Source organism: Buceros rhinoceros, unplaced genomic scaffold (assembly GCF_000710305.1).
Source record: "Buceros rhinoceros silvestris isolate BGI_N320 unplaced genomic scaffold, ASM71030v1 scaffold13710, whole genome shotgun sequence".
Lineage (NCBI taxonomy): Eukaryota > Metazoa > Chordata > Aves > Bucerotiformes > Bucerotidae > Buceros > Buceros rhinoceros.
Window position 1 is genome coordinate 1957 of NW_010391376.1, and position 1276 is coordinate 3232.

At 57.1% G+C, this 1276-nt stretch overlaps 1 protein-coding gene across 1 annotated transcript in view; it reads right to left on the reverse strand.

The window, feature by feature from the left end:
* Positions 1 to 1276, reverse strand: part of LONP1 (lon peptidase 1, mitochondrial) — a gene marked incomplete at its 3' end in the record, with an annotated part of 13255 nt that overhangs the window by 1426 nt on the left and 10553 nt on the right. Inside the window, exons 13-14 of the mRNA XM_010141539.1 lie at positions 595 to 735; positions 345 to 510 (exon numbers count right to left, since the gene is read on the reverse strand). Coding sequence (XP_010139841.1) covers positions 345 to 510; positions 595 to 735 — 307 coding nt within the window. The remainder of the gene's footprint in view (positions 1 to 344; positions 511 to 594; positions 736 to 1276) is intronic.

A 1276-nucleotide genomic window follows, 5' to 3' on the forward strand; every position in this document is an offset into this window, starting at 1 on the left:
GGGCTCACGCGGGACACGGAGTGTGGCGAGGAAACGAGCTGGCCTGAAGCTAAACTGAGCCTGGGGAGGGGAATAAGGGGCCTTTCTGCGTGGAGGAAGTAGAATCAGAGAACGCCCGGGGTTGGGAGGGACCTTTACTCGTCGCTTTAACTTTAAAGTTAAAAGAGTTAAAGTAAAACTTCTAAAGGAAGGGATCTCGCAAGCACTCAGGATCTACAAGGCCACAAAAGCTGATTTTACTGGTGCCAGTGGAAGGACTTCACTGGCCTCAGTGAGGAATGTTCAGTGTGACTCTAACACTCAGTTTTGGAAAACAAGAGGGAAGCGCAGAGGTGCCGTCTCACCCATAGCTGTCCAGGCCAGGCCCATCACCACCCCCGGAGGGGTGGTTTCATACATGCGATCCACGGTGAAGATGGGCTTCCCCACAAAGTCCTGCAGGTTCTCGGGGGTGACTTGGACCGTCTCTGCTTCACCGCTCACGATTTTATAGGCAGATTTCCTCAACACCTGAGTGGGACAGGAGTTTGTTCCTGCAGGAGCAGCTGGGAAGGCTGGAGCACAGCGGCTGAGGTTCCCCCCCGCCCCCCTCACCTTTTCTACTTGTTTCTGCAGGTTCCTCACCCCGCTCTCTCGGCAGTACTGCTTGATGAGGACCGTCAGCACGTCCGACGTGATTCTGGCTTTGTTTTCATCCAGGCCACACAGAACTCGCGCCTGAGGGACCAGGTACCTCTGAAAGAACAAATCACCCACATCCCTCTGTCAGTTCTGTGACAACAGCCCCGTGGTTCCAGATCACCCAATGTCACTCTCCCGTTGGCTCAATGCCGTGTTCCGACTCCACAGCCCGTGGAACACGGGAGTTCCTTTAACTGGGTGGAACTCTGTCCAAAATGCCACAGGCCTCTTTTTTTTGGACACTGTTGAATGTAAATACGTCAGCCCAAATCCGCCAAATCCGTTGTGCTGGAGCGTGTCCCAAGAAGGGCAGCGGAGCTGGGGCAGGGTCTGGAGCACAATGCGCTGAGGAGCGGCTGAGGGACCTGCGGGGGCTGAGCCTGGAGCAAAGGAGGCTCCGGGGAGACCTTCTGGCTCTGACAACTCCCTGACAGGAGGGTGCAGCCAGGGGGGTCGGTCTCTGCTCCCCAGGAACAAGCGACAGGACGAGAGGAACCGGCCTCCAGCTGTTCCCAGGAGAGGTTGAGGTTGTCCCTGAGGAGCCATTTCTGTCCCACTGGGGTTGTGCCGGGCTGGCCCAGGCTGCCCCGGGCAG